Source organism: Macrosteles quadrilineatus, unplaced genomic scaffold, assembly GCF_028750875.1.
Source record: "Macrosteles quadrilineatus isolate MER2022 unplaced genomic scaffold, UCM_ALF_1.0 Scaffold_1__1_contigs__length_201487025, whole genome shotgun sequence".
NCBI classification, from domain to species: Eukaryota; Metazoa; Arthropoda; class Insecta; order Hemiptera; family Cicadellidae; genus Macrosteles; species Macrosteles quadrilineatus.
Window position 1 is genome coordinate 31,064,830 of NW_026542594.1, and position 16,606 is coordinate 31,081,435.

At 34.0% G+C, this 16,606-nt stretch overlaps 2 protein-coding genes across 2 annotated transcripts in view; both read left to right on the plus strand.

The window, feature by feature from the left end:
* Positions 1 to 2,107, plus strand: part of LOC128981945 (vitamin K epoxide reductase complex subunit 1-like protein 1) — a 32,629-nt gene extending 30,522 nt beyond the window's left edge. The window contains exon 3 of the mRNA XM_054400959.1: positions 150 to 2,107. Within this exon, the coding sequence (XP_054256934.1) occupies positions 150 to 367 (218 nt within the window). The 3' untranslated portion in view covers positions 368 to 2,107. The remainder of the gene's footprint in view (positions 1 to 149) is intronic.
* A 7,371-nt stretch (positions 2,108 to 9,478) lies between these two features.
* LOC128995658 (uncharacterized) lies at positions 9,479 to 10,138 on the plus strand. Its single transcript, XM_054420678.1, has one exon. It carries the CDS (start codon positions 9,479 to 9,481, stop codon positions 10,136 to 10,138), a length of 660 nt encoding a protein of 219 aa, XP_054276653.1.
* The last annotated feature ends 6,468 nt before the right edge of the window (positions 10,139 to 16,606 follow it).

The following is a 16,606-nucleotide window of genomic DNA, read 5'->3' on the forward strand; positions in this document are numbered from 1 at the left end:
GTAAGGTATTTTTTAGGTATTCAGTACATATAGGCAAACAGTTCTGGTTTGTGTATTTTACCGGTTTGTGGAGCAAAGCTGGCCGGATGAGGGTCTTAACATCTTAGTAAAATGAAACAGACTTTTCTAATTTGGAATATTTTTTTCAGCTTACAAAGACTCAGTCCCAGTAACCAAGATCCTCATTGGATTATCCGTAGTGTCCAACATTGGCTCTGTCTATCTTGCATACATTCTCTACTTTGTACTTCATGACTTCTGCGTAGTCTGTGTCAGCACTTATGTAGTGAATGCTATAAACTTGGCACTCACGATAGTCAAACTAAAGAATTTACAACAGGAAACATCTAAGGCTAAGGCTGAATAGATAAACTTTAGTAATCTAAGACTCCAAAAGACTGATAAAACATCACACTGGGTATTTATCGATAAATTTCATATTCTTATATATAGGTATTGGAATTTGTATATTATTACCGGCAATGTTACCTTAGCATACTATATTAGATTGTCATGTGATAAAGGTAAAAAATATCTTTTGTGCATCAGTAATGATAGCATTTTGGGGTCTGCATGTGTACCAGACCTCGATGGTACTATAACAATTAGTTAGAAGAGTTTTTCATGAAAAAAATCAACTTCTACGAAAGCTTAACAATGTTTATTTTTTTATTAATAAATATAAAATTAAAATAAACAATTAGCAAAATTATATAATTTTGTACTAAAATGTTGATGTAAACCTCAGAAAGAGCTTATAAATTCAATTTTGCTAATTTTTTGCCCAAAACTCAAAAATTACCCGGACCTATGTAACTACTTGGAACCCAATGAAACTAAAACTTCACTACCCGCAGCCCCCAGTTAACATCTTTCATATATTTTTTGACAGATGAATTTCTCAATCACAAAACCTCCCCCTCTCCTTATCCTATTTGTAACTGTTAGGTGAAACTCATTTAGCTTGCTCAATAGTTAAAAATCTAGGATTTAAGACTTACAGGGATTAAATCCATGTATCGGGAATGGTTTTGGATTTTTTTTTACAGTTAATTTTTAATGTTTTTTAGCAAATTTCCCTACAGGGAAGTAGCTATTACCGTAGGTGGCGCTGTAAGACCTATGCCCGGGACCAATTTACTTATTCATTTTGTTGTCCCCAGAGGCCAAAAACACAATTCGTTCAAATTAATATATTTATATACGTCCGTAAACGTGATAACTTGAGTAATTTTTGTCTGTTTTTCATGAAATTTTGTTTAAAGGTGTTATTAGTAATGGAGAAAATTAAAAAAATTTGTAATTTTTAATTTCCATGTTCTTAAGGAAAATATTATAAAATGTTGTAGTTTGCTTGTTTGTGGATATATTTTGACCAAACGTGGCAAATTTATTTATTCTATACTAAGATATTAATATTTTACTAAAATACACACATTATTAGTTTCCTTGTAGCAGCAAACCTCGTTATACCTAATGGTATTTAAATAGATTTGAAAATCAATTCCGAAAAATCTTAAATAATTGATTGATTTATTGAATTACAAATTTGCTGTGATAGCATAGATAGTTTATATTATTTATATACAACCTATATTCCTTATACATTCCAATTGAGTGATAATAATATAATAAAACTATCTAAAGTATGAGAAGCATAAAACTTTAAGAATAGTAATTTGTATATGTACACTTTATTTACTCTTTGTATTTATACATGTCATGTATTCTTTATTTAGTAACATTTAAAAATAGCTTTATTTATACTGTACGTTATACTTCATAGTATGTATGTTTTATTGCTGTTGTGTCAAACTGTAATATAAGAATATGTGATTCTGTTTATAATACATTGACCTTGTTTTGTCATCTCGCCATGATAATTTGAATTATTTTGACAATGAGTAAACACTCATCCATAAATAACTTAAGATTTCTATCAACATTTAACATACACATAAACAAGACTGATGTTTCCTACATTACTTGTAGAAATGTAAAATAAAATAGTAGGAATGTATACACTTCCTTTTTGTTTAGTTGTCTGCCCAGTTGGAATAGAATTGTTAAAACTGTCAGTAAAATAAAGTTGATTTTTGTAAGTAAATTTGTATTCATATTTCATTTTTACCGAATCTGGTCAATATTTTTACAAGATCACAAAGTGTTATGAAACTATAGTATTTCTTAAGTATAAATTGAAAACATAAATTATATAAATAAGATGCACGGCTCTGCATGTAACACTCTATTTACATCAAAGATGTGGGTGAAACATGGGGTGCACTGTGACTAGCTTAGCCTTATTTTACAAATGAATAAAATCAAGATGTTGCAGCTATTTTTAAGACGTTTTTATTAGCTCGCTTTCTTTTCTGTTCGGTAAAAAGTTTGAAATCGATTTTAAACTTAACTTCCCGATGAGCTAGAGACGAAACACAGCTCACAAATGGATAACAATACAATATTGATCATTTAGTTTTCATATTTTCCTTGGGCTAAACACGTGAGGCGCATGGGATAAATAACAATAATTCAATAGTTTAAGATAATGGTAAATTAGCTATTTCACGCGCCTGACGTTTTTGGTTTTGAATCTTACAAGTATTTATTCTCTCCCCACATACTTTTAAATTATTTTCTACTTTTTAGTGCGTTTAGAAACATGGTATTTAAAAAGATTTTTTTTTATAGATTATTGTTATTCCTTCTTTTTATCCTTAAAGCAAGTTTAAAAAGCCAAATAAAGTTGTTCTTGAAAATCTTTCATAAAATTAGGATTTTAAAAAAATTTTCAATTTATAAAAATTCAAATGACAGCCATTTTAGCAAATTTTCCTATGGTTAAGCAGCTATTACCGTAGGTAAGACACGGTAAGACCTAGGCCCAGGACCGATTTTCTTTTTCATTGTGATATCCCCAGAGGCCAAAAACCCCATTCGTTTCCGTGAACATGATAACTTGAGTAATTTTTATCCGATTTTGATAAAATTTTGTTTGAAGGTGTAAGGCGGGATAAACTTGAATGAGTTCGCGATACAGCATGATCGGACCATGGAAACGGGGTTTAATGGGGTAAAAATTGGTTTTTCTCATTGTTGACCCTCAAAACATAAAGTTTCCAAATAAATTGTTCTCTAAACCTTCTTAAAGAGCTTAAAAAAACAAACAATTCAGTATATCAAAGTGTTTTTGTACGGTTATTGGTTATGGAAAAAACTTTGAAATTCCCATGTTATTCTTATGGACAATATTGTAAAATGTTGTAGTTTGCTTTTTTATGGATACATTTTGATAAAACTTGGGAAATATATTGATTTTATACTAAGCTATAGTTATATTACTTAAAAACACACTTTATTAGTTTCCTTGTAGCAGCAAACCTAGTTACTTGTTAAACCTAATGTTATTTTAATAGATCAATTGAAAATCAATTCAGCCAAATGGAAATTCGCTTGGACGGCAGGTTTGCTGCGGCAGGGGTATTATAGTTTCAAATTGGGCCAGCTTAGCTTTTTTTCTGTCATAGGTCTCTTATTCCTATTTATATAAAAAAATTCCTAAAGATCAGTTAGAAAAATTGAAAGTTGTTACCTACAAATTGTTTTATGTAAAAAAACAAATTGGCGGATATCTGGTCAACAAAGAGTTTTTTTGTAACTTAGTTCTCGATTTTCTCTTTATTTTGACCAATAAAACCATTTCCCGGAGTTTGGAGTTTATAGGAGTATAGGAGTGGAGTCTATCTCGGCCTTTATTGAAAAAAACCACTTCAAAATTTCTGAAATCTTTAAACAATGTTCCTGGTGCATTAACTTTTCATCTTGGCGAAGCAACTGAGAACAAGAGGCTACGTCGAAGGCTCCCTCAAGATCTATTGAATGAATGAAGCCTAAAGAAGTTTAACATATTTCTCTAAATTAATTATGTTACAGGGTGTCACAGGTCTGGGCGAACCCACGATGTTATTATTGATAATTTCTTGTTCATTTTGTTAACACTTCTGTGAATAATGTCATCATTGAACCAGAAATAAATGCTGTAAAAAAAACTTGTTTCTACTTTCAAGTTAGTTGTTGTGTTGTGTACCCTTTTAAGGTGAAGGTGAATGTATGTTTTGAAGCCAAGAAAATCAGTTAAAAAAGTGTTTCATGAGTCTTTACATTTGCAGTTGTAGAAAAAAAACATGAAAGTTAATACAACGTAAGTTTCTTAAATAGGCTTGATTTAAAACAGCTCAGCTGTTATTTTTTAAATAGTTCCAATTAATAGATGAGTGAACGAAGTGAACGAATCTATGTATCGTGTATAGCGGAGTCGCAGAAAAGTTGTCCGCTTGTGTGTGTGTGTGTGTGTTCGTTCGCACCAAAAACTCAAGAACCGTCGCACTTATAGCGTTCAAATTTTGCACAAATAATTATGACACCAGTGGGAAGACCTCATTAAAATTCTACACGATTCTGATCAGTAGTAATTATAAAACCCTTAAAAAACATGTTTAAATTTGTCCCATAAGAATAACATTAGGAGCTACCTTCTTCTTCTTTTTATTTGTTTACGTTTTGCAACCAACAATTTTGTTGTCTACTTAAGACAGAGAGAACGATCTTTACTCTAAGCTCTTTTATTCATGGAGTAAACAGTTTGGCGTCTATGTCTATATATCATTATAATTTCACAGCTTTCAGAATAATGTTATTTAAGCTAATTAAATTTCACAGCTTTCACATTAATAAGTTGAACTTAACAATATTAGTCGGCAGTTATATACCGTTTATGTTCAGTATTAAAATTCGCCTTTAAATTAAAAATATATATGTATGTATTTAGAATAAAGCAGCTTTTTACATTATTCAATTTAATGTTGGCATTGGATATTAAATATTCAAAGATGTTGGTATATGTTCATACTAAAAAGCCATGCGAAGGGGGGGGGGGGGGGACAGGTCCACGACGTAGAGAGTGGTAAAGGAAGCGGAAAGGTGATCAGTGAAAAGAAAGGAGTACGAAAACCCTTTATAACTGTTAAATTAATATATCTTTAATACTTAAATACTATGGAAATATAGGGAAACAGGTCTACGATGTAGGAAGTAGTTAAATAGTGAAGGAAGTAGTCAAGGCGAGCGCTGCGGAGTGTGGGAACCCTTTGTGACAGTTAGAATAATGTATCTGCAATTCTAAAAATGCTATGGGAAGGGAGGGAAACAGGTCCACGATGTAGGAAGTGGTGAAGGACGTAGTCAATGTGAGCAGTCCGGAGTGTGGGAAGCCTTTTTGACAATTATAATAATATATCTGCAATTCTAAAAATGCTATGGGAAGGGAGGGAAACAGGTCCACGACACGTAGGAAGTGGTGAAGGAAGTAGTCAAGGCGAGCCGTCCGGAGTGTAGAAACCCTTTGTGACAGTTAGATTAATGTACCTGCAATACTAAAATGCTATAGGAAGGGACGGAAACAGGTCCACGACGTAGGAAGCGGTGAAGGAAGTAGTCAAGGCGAGCAGTCCGGAGTGTAGAAACCCTTTGTGACAGTTAGATTAATGTACCTGCAATACTAAAATGCTATAGGAAGGGAGGGAAACAGGTCCATGACGTAGGAAGTGGTAATGGAAGTAGTCGAGGCGAAAGTGAAAGTTAGCGAAAGTCGAAACCCTTTGTGAAATTTAGATTAATGTAACTGCAATTCTAAAATGCTATGGGAAGGGAGGGAAACAGGTCCACGACGTAGGAAGTGGTGAAGGGAGTAGTCAAGGCGAGGAGTCCGGAGTGTGGAAACCCTTTGTGACAGTTAGATTAATGTATCTGCAATAATAAAATGCTATGAGAAGAGAGGGAAACACGTCTACGACGTAGGTAGTGGTGAAGGAAGTAGTCAAGGCTAGCTGTCCGGAGTGTGGGAACCCTTTGTGGCAGTTAGATTAATGTACCTGCAATACTAAAATGCTATGGGAAGGGAGGGAAACATCTCCACGACGTAGGAAGTGATAAAGGAAGTAGTCAAGGTGAGAAATGCGGAGTGTGGGAACCATTTGGTGACAGTTAGATATATGTATCTGCAATGAAACAGTTGCAATACTAAAATTCTATGGAAATAAGGGTGGGAAACAGGTCCATGACGTAGTAAGTGGTGAAGGAAGTAGTCAAGGCGAGCAGTGCGGAGTGTGGGAACCGTTGGTGGCAGTTAGATAAATGCATCTGCAATACCAAAAGGCTATGGGATGGGAGGAAAACAGGTCCACATCGTAGGAAGTGGGGCAGGATTTGGTAAATGCGAGAAGTTCTGAGTGTGGTAACAGTTTATGGTAGTTAGATTAATGTACATTCAATACTAAAATATGCTGGGGGAAGGGAGGGAAACAGGTCCACGACGTAGGTAGTGGCAATGGAAGTGGTAAATTCAAGCAGTGCGGAGTGTGGGAACCGTTTATGGCATTTAGATTCATTAGATAGATGAACATTTATTGGATTTTTAATCATTTTTAGATTATATAATAGCGCTATCGTTGATATAAATCATCATTGTAAGCAATATGATATTTTTTTGGAGATTCCTTACACTGTGCTTTGGAAATTTATGTAAGTTAAATTAGTTCAGTTTGGCTTAGTTTTGTTTATGATAGGCCTCATAACAAATATGAAAATAGGCTTCATTTAACCAAAAGACGTTTTGTACAGGAACGATGGATTTACCTCCTATCGATAATTGTTGGAAATCCATTACGTATATTACCAATGACTTTGGTTAATTAATGGACGAGAAGTTAGGATTGTTGTTGACTGAGATTTGGTTGATTTGCCCATACAAATAACATTATTGTGTTCACCAGTGACACCGGTAAGTAGGCTAGGTGTGGGTGGACTCTTTCATTATTGTGCTCATGTTCACTCATCCCGTTACGCGCAGAATAAGCGTACTACTAGTTGTTATGAACTTCAGTAATGGAGCCATTTACAAATAAGTCAAGTCTTTCTATGACCAAGGCACGAATTCTTGTTAGCTCATCCCCAAAATATAGGCCTAAACCATTCAAGTGAGAACAAAAGTTCAAAAAACAGGCCAATATATGATAACAGCCTATGAAATAAATGTTTAATGTCACAGAACTAGTATTTTAATGGTCCTTTTCAACTTCTTTGTACTTTACTTTGAGAATGGAAAAGTTTCTTGTAACTTGAAAAAAAGCTACATTATTTCATTTACCCCCATTATGAAATTTAATAAAAATAACTAAACATTTTATTCAAAGTTTTATGTGCAAGCCATGCTAAATGATGTAGTTACTAAGAAATGCTAGCCATGCTAAAATAGCTAAGAAGTAAAGCCTCATCTCCAGATTTTTTTGGACTTAAGGCATTTTCACCTAGTGAATGCTATTTTTCAAGGCAATTAAATTATCTTAAGTCCAAATTTTATAAAAAAAAGGCTAAAAAAATTGTATTTTCGGTAACTAAGCTTAGGGGAAAAACCATTTAAGGTTTTTTAAGATATAAAATATAAAAAAAAATTATTTGAGTGCGCTTAACGAAAACGGAAATTTTGCTCTCCTGTAAAATTTGTTTTTTTGGAGTTAATGTGATATTTCTTACCAGGGCAGAATTTATGTTTTTTCAATCACAATTTTTCACCGTGAGCGCCCGGGGAGCGGTTGCTACACCACGCTTCACATTGTTGCCACTCTGATGCCTACCACTGGTTTGCAGGCACCTCAACTCATCGACATTATTACTTTCACCTGTCTTACCAACATGTTGGTCTTAATCACTAACAAGACTACAAGATCGCGCCACTCATCCTTCACTCATATTTGTGCCGTCCCCAATGGGGGACGCCCAGCGAACACAGAATGTTTTCGCTGGGGACGCCAGATAATATCCATTATGGCGTCCCCAATCTTTCCTATAACGACGGTATATGAGGTATGACGTTGATGTATATGAGTGATTGTGTTTGATAATATCACAACGAACCAGTAATAAGTTACAGCAATTCACATTTGTTTAACAATCGATGCCTTTCAATCAATCTGGAATTCAAAAAGTATTGTTAACATTTTTCCCTTTCTCGAATGATGCTTGCTGGTTGTAAACAGGCTAAACATTGATTTTTTTCATGGTGAGCTATGGTATTATAACAAAATATAATACGAATGCCTATTTCATTTCTTGTTGCAGCGAAATAAGGTACTTATAAGATCTTATCATAGTTTATAAATAGGAAACTAATAATACATTTTTACCCCTTTATTTGTTTAGCATGAAGGAGTTTTTTGCAAATAAACAATTCAAGTTCCTGGGGTTACCTACGTAACGGCATCATTCCCTTCCAATTTCCTAAGGTGTCCTAAAACCCCTGATGTTTTTAAAATAAGCATTCTTCAACTTTAATCCCATTAAAATGTTCGTTTTCAAGCGTACTAGGGGAACTTGTGCGACCTCGCACGAAATAAGATTGGACGGTCTTATTATACTGTGTGAATGAATCCATTCAGTTAGCTAAGTATTGTACTCAATATAACAAAAAAAAATATGTAACAAAAATTTTTGTTATATTTTTAATGTCAGGTTAAGTGTAAGAAAGGGCCATGTGGCCCTAACTTTGCCTGAAAAAATAAAGGATTTTTCATTTCATTTCATTTCAATATAAGGTAAACACTTACTCAAAATAAAAACTTATTTAATTAAGCTGAAATTTAATGCTTACGATTGTTTGTCATTATCTTTTATAACATCCGCTTGTGACATCAAAGTATTTAAAAGCTTAATCCATGGAGGATGCAGTTTTGTGGATGTTCTAGCATTTCTTTTCTCAATAAAAGTTCAGTGTGTAGGTTAAAAGAGGTCGCCAACCTCTTAAAAAAAATGTTTTCTGGGTATGTTTTCTCTTGGCTGACCTTGACTCAGTCCATCCTTATCAACATTTGCACTCAATGCTATTTTTAAACAGCCTTTCGAGTTTCATAACAATTTCTTGTCTTACGTGTTTGTCAAACTTAAAGTTTAGACCTACCCGGTGTCGTAGGAGACCCCTTTCTTTTTCTTCAATTTTTTTAGGAAACTTGGGGAACTGGAATTGCGGAGATCAATCGTCACTAATAAATAACTGAATATTTACATCAATAAACCCCTCTTATTCTGGTACCTTTTTTCAGTATCGTATTGTTTATTTATTTCGAGACTATACACATTTAGACCATTCGGATCATTCAGAATAGTGCTTTTACTTATGTAGACCCTAACTATTATTATTGTTTAAAGTTTCACTTGATTATATAATGTCATCAACTGATGAACCACTCCTACAAACCATGAAATAGCACTGATGCAGATGTGCCTTGATTATTTGCAGCTTCCGAATGGCATTATGTCATTACCTAGTTCAACGGATTAGTAGGAAATTTCAGTTGTAGGCCTATACATAGTAAGTTATCAAAAAACTTGTTGTCAGATCATCTCCCGTCACCACGGTGACGTCATGGCCATCTTCTGCGACTACGGCAACATCGTAGTTATCTCAAACGATCACAGCAATGTCGTGGTCATCTCCTGCGATTACGGCAACATCGTAGTTATCTCAAACGATCACAGCAATGTCGTGGTCATCTCCTGCGATTACGGCAACATCGTAGTTATCTCAAACGATCACAGCAATGTCGTGGTCATCTCCTGCGATTACGGCAACATCGTCGTTATCTCAAACGATCACAGCAATGTCGTGGTCATCTCCTGCGATTACGGCAACATCGTAGTTATCTCAAACGATCACAGCAATGTCGTGGTCATCTCCTGCGATTACGGCAACATCGTCGTTATCTCAAACGATCACAGCAATGTCGTGGTCATCTCCTGCGATTACGGCAACATCGTAGTTATCTCAAACGATCACAGCAATGTCGTGATCATCTCCTGCGATTACGGCAACATCGTCGTTATCTCAAACGATCACAGCAATGTCGTGGTCATCTCCTGCGATTACGGCAACATCGTCGTTATCTCAAACGAGCACAGCAATGTCGTGGTCATCTCCTGCGATTACGGCAACATCGTAGCTATCTCAAACGATCACAGCAACGTCGTTGTCATCTCCCACGATTACGGCAACATCATTATCGTCTATCGCGATACATCGTGGTAATTTGCCGAGAATGTGATTTACGTGGTAAGACGTGAAAAGATAAAACACTGCGATTTGTGGCAGATTGCATTGGGCATTATTAAACACTTTAAATTTCCCGTTCCCATACAAAACATACGTACAATTCTCAGCTTTTTTTCTGATCATCAAAATTCAAATTCAGTTCTTAGTTTTTCCGATCGGGTGGACCTTATAAATTGAAATAAACACAGCTAGATTTGGTTTTAGTGGAAATGCAAATGAAACTTGTGGACTTTCTAAATTTTTGAATTACAAAATCTTAACAAAGTTTTTTTGTGTTTCTTTCGAGTGTCATGACTTGAATTAGAATCTAAAGCCAGTTTGAAAATCTGCTCACCCAGATGGTTGTTTTAATGTGCAGTATAATATGTGGGGGTAATGTTAAAAACAAGGATTCTTTAATTTTTTAGACATCACGTTATTTTACGGTGACCATTGATTGTATGCTAATTCCTGGTTAATTGTGTCCTTAAAATCATCAGGGATTCGAGTTTTGTGAGTATAGACGGAAAATGTGTGAAAACCTAGAGTAAATTAACATACGCTCAAATCTGGTGGCTGTATGACCAAAGAGTATCACCGAAAAGTGAAATAACCCTTCATAGAAACAGCATACACTCTACGGCCATCCTGACCAGTCATCATCCGCGGTGGGTATTGTTGACAAAATAGATAGGTATTGCTTATCAAACGCTGCTATATCTCCTGAGACTTCATACAATTACATACAGTGGTGTGCCAAGGCTAGTAAAATAACATAATATACAGCAAATAAAAGCACGCCTCCCCCATTACCCTATACGCGTATTCTATCCGTTTGAAAAACATCCGGTTTCTGACGGTCACCCTGAACATCTATCAGGACGTTTTTTAAGCGACTCAAGTCGATACACATTTTGAGAATAGTTGAGCTGTCATCATGCAGCGTGGCGGGCCGAGGCTGGGACGGCGACAGCGGCAATGACACTCTTGGTCCTGTGTGGGATCTGCAGTGGGCGCCGCCCCACCCACCTCGGGCCTACGTCACATTCCTCCAATCTATCTCAAATTTGTTTTTGGAAAATATTTACATCAGTAGTAGAAACCACCTCTATTTCATTCAGTGTAGCGTACCTTGGATTAGACAAATTCACCCTATCATCATCATTCAACGGTGTCCAATGCTATGTTTACCAGTTACACTAAGTCAAAACGCAAACTCTTTATTTCTGGCAATTTGTGGCAAACCTATGTTTTAATGTAACAACTTTTGTAGAAACAACCTATGTAGTTACGGAAAGTCGTGAATCATGGAGTTTACCACGTAATACAATATAGGACAGATGTAGGTGAGAAGAAATGCGAAGGTTATGTTGGACGTGGAGGTCTAACCATCATATAAGGAGGCACGAGGTTGTGATGTGATCATGTCGCCAAGTCACTTGCCGCTGCTGCACTACAGCACTACTACAAACAGTAGGCTACTCAGCACAGTAGGTAATGTAGGGGTGTTTTTGGTGACTTCTTCATTTAAACTTCTTCATTTATGTATAGAAAGGAAAGCATACAAGTGTAAACACGGTAAACATATTTGATATTTAGAGTAAAATTAGTTTACACTTATGTTGAAAAGCTTTACGAAAGAAAAATAAAACATTAGTGCTGAAGGGTAAATTAGTATTACGTTACTGGTAAATTTTAAATGATTTACAACAACGATGGATGTTGACCGATTTACTACCCTAACTACTACCCTTACACATAATAATCCATTCTATTTAGTTAGCATATTACGTTTCATTGATTTGGGTTTGTTATATTTATACTACAATCTTAATGAGTTATCCTGCTCTTTATTACGTTAATTAGCAATTGCTAAAGGGGTTGGGAAAACAAACCATGTAGCCAACAGGTAAAGTTATAAGCAATTATTAAAATTTTCCAAATATACTGTTACATATCAGATTGTATATACAGTATATTCATATTCCGCAGCAGCAATCCTGCAGACTAACGAATTTTTATTTGCCATATTGTATTTTAACTAAAAATATATCTCCTTAAAAATGTCAGATCTATTCCCTAATTAAATAACATTAGTTTAACCAATGAATATTTAGGTCTGCTGCTTCAGGCGAGGTAATAAAGTGCTTTTGAGTAAAATTTTAAAAGTTTAGACTAAAAAAAATAAATTATCCAAATTTGATCTAAATATTTTCACAGCCAAAGCAAACCAAAATAGTTTCTACATAAGAATAACATTTACATTTTAAATTTCTATTTTGTAATTTTTTCCATTACCATAACAACATAACAGCTGAAGCGCATAACAACGATCCAATCTTCTAAAAAAAAAAAAAAACTTCGGTTGGTATCAACTGAAAGATATAACAACAATTTGTGACAAAATAACAACAAAATATAAACATGTTTTACCAGCATATACCAAGCATAACAGACTTATGTATAGATAAAATATTTGAATGTTGCTTGGTATAATTGTAGCAGGAGATTTTAACATTAATGTCTTAGAGGATGCTAAAGATCAGTTAATGAAAAATAAGTTTGTTAATTTACTAAAAACATTTGGTTGCAAATGTCATGTTAATTTTCCCACTAGAGTTACTGAGTCAACAGCTACAGCAATTTATAATTTTGTTTCCAATATTGACAAAGGTAAAATTCATGTTGAAGGTATGATGTCTCAGATCATGATGCCCAATTGTTAATGTTGTCTCGTTTAAACAATGCCGAACACAGTAATGTTCAAAAAATTACAATAAGTAAAAGAGCTTACTCAGAGGAAAATATGGCTTTATTTAAAAATCATTTGTGCCAAGAAAATTGGTATTCTGTGTACACAGCTCCAGTTGAGTTAAAATATAACTGTTTTTTTTTGTAATCTTTTTACATATTATTTTAATATATCATTTCCAAAAATTAAAACTAGAAAGTATAAGGCTAGAAACATGTGGATATGAAATTCACTAATAGAAGAAAAGAAAGAAATATCAGAGCTGGCACTAACTTATAGATCAAACAAAAATAAATTTCTAGGTAAAATCATTAAACAAAAAAACATAACCTACCATACAAATGTCATTAATAACAAAAGAAATTACTACAAGCAGAAAATCCTAAGATCGAAAAATATTAGTAAAGATGTTTGGCAATTAATTCATCAGGAAACCGGCTCATATAAGTTGAATACAAAAAACATTCATTTAGAAAAAATAATACCACTGTTACTGATCCTTTACAAGCAGCTAATACTTTTAATGATTATTTCATTAATATTACAAAGGAATCTGTAACGGGCAATAGTTATGGTTCTGCCAATGAAAATTGTAGTCAAAGAGATAGGAATAATATCAAAAATTCTTTCCATTTAACACCAGTTGATGAAAAATAAATACTAACCATTATTCGAAATCTAAAAAACAAACATGCTAGTGGTTATGATGAAGTGCCTATTAAAGTGATTAAACATGTTGATAAAGCTATTGTTAAGGTCTTAGTTCACTTAATAAACTCATCTTTTGTGTCAGGTATATTTCCATCAAAACTTAAAATTGCAAAAGTTATTCCTATACACAAAAGAGATTGTCCAAAAAATCCGTCAAATTACAGGCCACTGTCAATTTTACCCACAATTTCAAAAATGTACGAAAAATCTGTCTATACTAGATTAATGTACTTTCTCGAAAGTAACTGCTTAATTAATGGCAACCAAAATGGATTTAGGGCTGGAAAGTCGACCAAAACAGCAACTGTTCAATTTATTGAGTCCATTATTGATGCCATTGATAGGGGTGAAACATGTATTGGACTATTTATGGACCTACAAAAGGCATTTGATAGAGTCTGTCATGGTACCATGGTTAAAATTTAGACACAGTTTGGTATTAAAGGCAAATCACTTGATTGGTTCGGATCATATCTAACCGATAGGCAACAGTTTGTTGAAATAGCTTCTACAACTGGCGGAAAACAAACAAAAATAAATTCAAAAACACAGTGCATAAAATTTGGAGTCCCACAGGGGTCAATATTAGGCCCAATATTATTCATTATATACATAAATGGAATTAATGATATATTGGTTAATCAGAATGCCAACAAAGTAGTTCTGTATGCTGATGATTCAAATTTGAAAGTTTCAGGACCAACTGATGAACATATTAAAAGATCTGCAGAAGAAGAGTTAAATAACATAGTTTCATTTTTGACAAGTCTAAACTTACAGATAAATTTTAATAAAACAAACGTTATAAATTTTAATACAAATAAGAACCAAAATGGGTTTTCAACAGAAATAAAATTAAATGACAACATTATTTCAGAAGTAACGGATACAAAATTTTTGGGTTTAATTGTGGATTGCAATTTAAACTGGAATAAACATATTAACAAAGTTAAAGGCAAAATGAATTCAAGAATTTATGTCCTTAGAAGATTATCTAAATTTTGTGATTTAGCCACTTTAAAAGTAATATATTTTAGCTTGGTTCACTCACATTTGGCATACAACATTTGTGTAACAACTCATCAACTCATCAACATTGGCCAACAACTCACAAAAACTTAAAAAAGATATTGAAACTCCAAAAGAAATGTATAAGAATCATGCTAGGTTTGAAGTACAAGGCTCATGTAAAGGATAGGTTTAGGGAACTGGGAATTTTGTCGGTGTTTGATTTATATATATATATATATGAATGTGTTATGTATGTGAAGCAAAACATGACTAATACTAGTTTTCTTGGCCATAATCATACTTATAACACTAGACACAAAAATGATTTGAAATTAGAAACACATAGATTAGAATTAAAAAAAAGACCACATATAAGGGTGCCAAATTCTTTAATAGATTGCCCGAAAGTTTGAAAAGTGAGACTAACATTAAGAAATTCAATAAAAATTTAAAGGCATTCATGATTGAGAACACTTGTTATTCAATTAATTAATGAGTTTTTAAATAAAATAAGTTAAATGGCGTTGTTGGTAAAATTTGTTGGTAAAAAGAGGTGTTCTGTATTATACTTGTAAATAGATTAATTTGAATTTTAATGTACCTATTTTTATTTCTTAGAAATAAGATCTGACACCATTCATTGTACATAAATTGTACATATTATGAAGAAAGACATATTTGTTTTGATTTGATTTGATTTGATTAATTTACAGCGTTGGTTGAAAATAGAGACAATTTTGCACAATGCATAGTCCGATCAATCATGGTGGTTCGCGAACTCGCTCTCGGGGGTGTAAGTTTGTAACAAATTTACTCAAAATTGGATTAATTTTGTTTGGACACGCATAATTAAACAAATAAAGAAATGTATACTGTAATATATGACATATATAAATCTGCATCTGAACAGATGGTGTTTTTGGCCTCTGGGGATATCAAAACGAAAAAATAAATTCCAGGTCTTACCATGAGACGTACGGTAATAGCTTATTCATTATATGGCAAAATCGCTAAAAATAACTACTCGCAATTGTAAAATTTATTTGTAACGTATACTGTACTGACGAGCCAGGGGACACAAAAGTCTCAACGTGGTCGACTAGTGACTGTGACTGCTAGATCTCCACATCTTCTCTGTTGATAAGACGTTGGACTCAGGGCCTTGGGACCTACTCAGATATAACGCTATGCCTATGTACATAGTGTTGAGTGTCCACAACAAGTTTGGAACACTCCTTTAAACCTAGAGATCTATTCGTATTTATACGATACTTATGTGAGCAAATGTCAACTTAATGATGACATAACTAGTTTCTTTGTAAGCACTCCCTACAGGTGCAGGTAGGCTACAGTACTACTTGACGTAGGCCTTAGTCATGGACTCGCCCTCCTCTATTGGGAATTTCACTTACCAAAGTACAAAGCGTTGTAGGTTGCAAAGATAAAGTCAAGTTTCGACACTGTGAGCTTAGCAGTCTGCAGACAATGGAACGCATGCAGTCCATATCTTGATGAGACTTACCCTCATGTCAATCAAGTATAATATCAAAAGGAGCAGTCTGGAACTTTTCGTAGGAAGGAGTATTACAACTGTGCTTGAAGTAGAAACCTGAACACCCCTTTGTGTGCCAAAATCAAAATCTTTATTCCAGTAAGCAAACAAAATGCAATAGGATACGTCAACAATTCAGTCTGAAATGATTAAAGCGACAAAAAACTATTTATGTCTACATTTAAATTCAATCGATCAAGTTTGGATATGTATTCAACCAAGCTGCTGATGACGCTAGAAGTGGCCAGACTGTGTACTAACACTGACTCTGTGATATAATTTGGCCAACCATCTATAACTTTTAAAAGATATGGTTCGTAGATGTGGTTTGTAGCCCACCAATATAGGATAATATGAAGAATGGTTCTCTTTGGTATTTTAGAACTTTCTCAACAGTATTACTACCACCAGTATTAGCTACTTGACCACTAAATGTTCT

Excerpts from the sequence above, each read along its gene's own strand:
- LOC128995658 (XM_054420678.1), top strand. The coding sequence starts at position 9,479 with ATGGCCATCTTCTGCGACTACGGCAACATCGTAGTTATCTCAAACGAT.